Genomic DNA, 3,605 nt, shown 5'->3' on the forward strand with positions numbered 1-3,605 from the left:
CCTTGGAGTCCAGCCGATGGGGCCGGCGACAGACTGTTGCCGAAGATCTTCGTCGCAGCTCGGACTTGGGGTTGTGGAGAAGATGATCGCGGGGCGTGGGCCGCAATGGTCATGGTCTCGGCGAGAGCAGCCCTCGAGCTGAGTACGAAGGGTGATGTTGCAAGACTGGTGGATGGGGAAGTTGGCCTTCCAGCCTTCGGCCCAGTTGTAGGTGGAGCTGGTAGGGCCGGCAGGGGCAGTGTCCACCGTGACGGTAACACTGGTCTCAGCAGCGCGTGCCACGGGAGAGGCAGCGACGAGAGGGAAGAGCAGCAGGGCTGCGGTCTGGAGAGAAAGCATCTTGGCGAGAAGTCTGGTGACGGCAGGTCCCGAAGATTGGAGATCGTGGAAGAGCTTGGGCTCAGGTTGACAAGATCTGAGGTTGACCACGAGAAGATGAGCTGTGCTGAGGAACTTGACTGAGCTTGAGCTTCAAGACGGCTCCTTACCTCGGAAGCCTCAGAGCTCAAGTCTTTATAGTCCTTGACAGCTTGACAACTCGGCCTTTTCCGTCGCCTGCTCAACGAAGGCCTGTCAAAGTCTGCTCACCAGCGAGCAACACCCCACGCTTTGTGACGACATGACAAGAGGCCACCCCGGCAGAGTCTCCGGGCTAAGGCGTAGCGGCCATGAGGCGACAGTAGATTCTTTCCTAGACTGGCACTTGAGCGGTGAAAAACGGTCCAGCCAGCAAAGGTTGTCCGATGCTGCGCTGCTACCGAGGCGATGCCAAGGTAAGCGTGACCTTGATGACCTGTTAAGCTTGAATTAGGCACCGCTTCTAGTGGCTTGAACCCCACCCCGTTCAGGGATCTGACCATTCGGACTAACGGCTTCGGGTATGTTGAGGTGGTTGGGGTCGTGGTTGAACGGGGTGGCGCCCGCCATCCGGGTTCTCAGGACCATCGGACTCGGGGACAAGTGGGGCGTTTCGGTGGACCTGATGCCGGCCATCAAGGTGCTTGCCGGAAATCCCTCGCTCGACTCCAGCCGACAGACCCCTCACCAGAGTCACGATGAACCAGGTAGGAACATCTCGTGGCTTTTGCGATTCCGCAAGCGTGGTTCCAGCTGCGAAGCTCTCTGCTGAGGTAGATCGAGGGAAGTCCCTCTCGACTGTCGACTTCAGCCGGCACAACAAGGCACCCGATTTTGACCCAAAAAACGCTTGTTTCTTCGCTTTAATACTGCTTCGTTCCTATTCCTTCGTGACAATACCGTCAAGAGCTCTTCAGGACATCCAGTCACTGTCGATAATCAAAATCTCAATCGCGACACTGCTTGAGTGGTGACTTCGAATCGAGACGCCGGAGCCTGTATTGTACTCTTCTATTAGCTCCATTCAGTTCTGCAGGGCTCGTGCGAAGACCCCGGGGAGGGGGGTATCGACACTTTTTCATGACGTTAACCAACGGTCGAGGCGAGCATCCTACTTCGCCGCGGGCGAGAGTATATGGAGGCTCAACGAGGCCAGGAGGACTGGACAGTTGGAATGGAAGATGAAAGAGATGGTTAGGAGGCCATTGAAAGTGAGGGGCAGTGGTCGTTCAAATAGTAGAAACCGATACAAGCCACATCATCACTGCATAGCCTGACATGCCGCCTGCATGAGTCTATGTTTGGGGAGACGGAACGTGATGTACTCTCCCTTTCAAATGCATGATTGTTTCAAATCACAGGACTCTTACGTTGACAGCCAGAGCCACCCCAGGGGTCAGCGGATCATTAGTCTCAGGGGTTATGCGTCACGAGGCTATAGATTGCTGGGAGACCTTCTTGAGATTGGTCCATTCCTTACCGGACGATGAATATGCGATTATGCCCCGTTTGTGCGCACTTGGGTGCTCGGCGGTGGTGGTCTTGGCAGGCCAGCCAATGTCGTGCTTGTCAGGTTTCGAACATCCCTCCACTGACATGCGGAATAGCTAGTCCTGGTTGAGAAGACATTTTGGATCAAGCGCCTGTTTGGTCTGAAGTTTATTTGATTATTCCCAGAAGGTTCGAGGAGGAGGGGAATCATGATTCGAGATCGAGGTACTGCTCAGGTAGTGAGTATTATTTCTTAACCCAATCCTTAGGCATATGATTCAGCCTCATGGTTTCCACACCGTGTTCGCCAGTGATTGCATCATGATCTCGATTACGCGGAGAACCTTGAGCTGTATCACATCTTCCATAGATGCCTTCTGATTTTCATCACAATGAATAGCGTCTGCCAGTGTCAGTCAGTATCTTCAACGTCTGATGATGGTCTTGATGGTAGTCGATTGTGAAACCCCGCTTGTCATCCACCACGAAGGTTCAGTGATGTAAATCTTACGATCTATGTATATTTAAAGCTCTCTGCGTGCTGTTGACAATCACTGAGTTCTCGACTCTCTGTTCTCACGATCACGTTGTCGTGGCCCGACGTCATCCCTGTCATAGACCACCCTTATATTGGTTTGAGTGGTGATTCGATTCAGTTTTGACTGCTCACACCTTTCTGGTTGAAGAAACACATCTAGATACATCTACGCTTTGTCGAGAAGATAAATTCTCGCAACCCCAATCAATGCTCGATGGATGCAACGAGCCCTGATACACATTGGACTGCTTCAGAAACCCTGGGAAAGGTTGCAACATTAATACGCTCTAAACGTATCATAGCTTCGAGGGTCGCCTCCATGGCCAAGCAGGAACCCTCAAGTAGGTAGTAGGCATCTGTTGACAGCCTTCACATCTTTTAGTCAAGTTGAACATCCAGTTCTTCCAACGTAAGCCATCATACCAAGTTAAGTTCAAGGAGGTAGGGCAGCCTATAGTCATGCAGTGAGAAGCGGGAGCGCTACTTGCAGCAGTCCCTAGTCCTGTGTTCTTTTCAATTATGTCTCAAGTAGTCATCCCGTTATATGTAAGAGCACTTGCGCTCGTGAAGGGTGGGATGTTGTCTGTCAAAAGAAGTGATATCAGACCAACGGACCGGTTCTTCGTAGCGAGAATCAGTCTTGCAAAACCAAAAGCTGATCAGCCTGGGGTCGGTAGGGTCAGACGACTCGAGGTGGACGCAGCCAGCGCGAAACTTAGGCTGCATGTGAGCTATGGCGCACATGCACTGCCTGGGGCTGTAATGGTCAGGCATGCCAAAGCAGGGACCCCCGAGGGCCAAGGCGTGGCACCAGGCATGATTTTGCGGTTAATTGTTTCGGTAATCGTCCAGATAAGTTAATGCCTTTATTATGGAGAACGTTGCGGTTGATATCATCGTTGGCAAGTCCGAGACGCCAGCATCAGAGTTCTCAAGCATATTTTCGCCGACTCCAGGCAGATCCTTGATGATCCTAATGCCGAGCTGTCTAAGCTTTACAGCAGGACCAATACCAGAGTGATTGAGGATCTGGGGACTGTCAAAAGTATCACCAGAAGCCGTGAACTCCCACCTGGCCCTGAGGCGTTGAAGAGTGCCTTTATTGTCTTTGATCCAGCGAGGATCAGTCTTATAGATGGCCTCGCTCTTAAGAACCTCGAAATCGATTGCGGTGGGAGTCTTTCCTCTTATTGTCAAGGAAGCCTTCGTAAAAAGGCTC

The 3,605-nt window shown here is 52.1% G+C and overlaps 1 protein-coding gene across 1 annotated transcript in view; it reads right to left on the minus strand.

Moving 5' to 3' along the window:
* VDAG_04551 (antigen 1) overlaps positions 1–450 on the minus strand; it is a gene marked incomplete at its 3' end in the record, with an annotated part of 1,073 nt that extends 623 nt beyond the window's left edge. The window contains exon 1 of the mRNA XM_009650998.1: positions 66–450. Within this exon, the coding sequence (XP_009649293.1) occupies positions 66–339 (274 nt within the window). The 5' untranslated portion in view covers positions 340–450. The remainder of the gene's footprint in view (positions 1–65) is intronic.
* Positions 451–3,605: the final 3,155 nt, after the last annotated feature.

This window comes from Verticillium dahliae, genomic scaffold, assembly GCF_000150675.1.
Source record: "Verticillium dahliae VdLs.17 supercont1.7 genomic scaffold, whole genome shotgun sequence".
In the NCBI taxonomy this organism is placed as follows: domain Eukaryota; kingdom Fungi; phylum Ascomycota; class Sordariomycetes; order Glomerellales; family Plectosphaerellaceae; genus Verticillium; species Verticillium dahliae.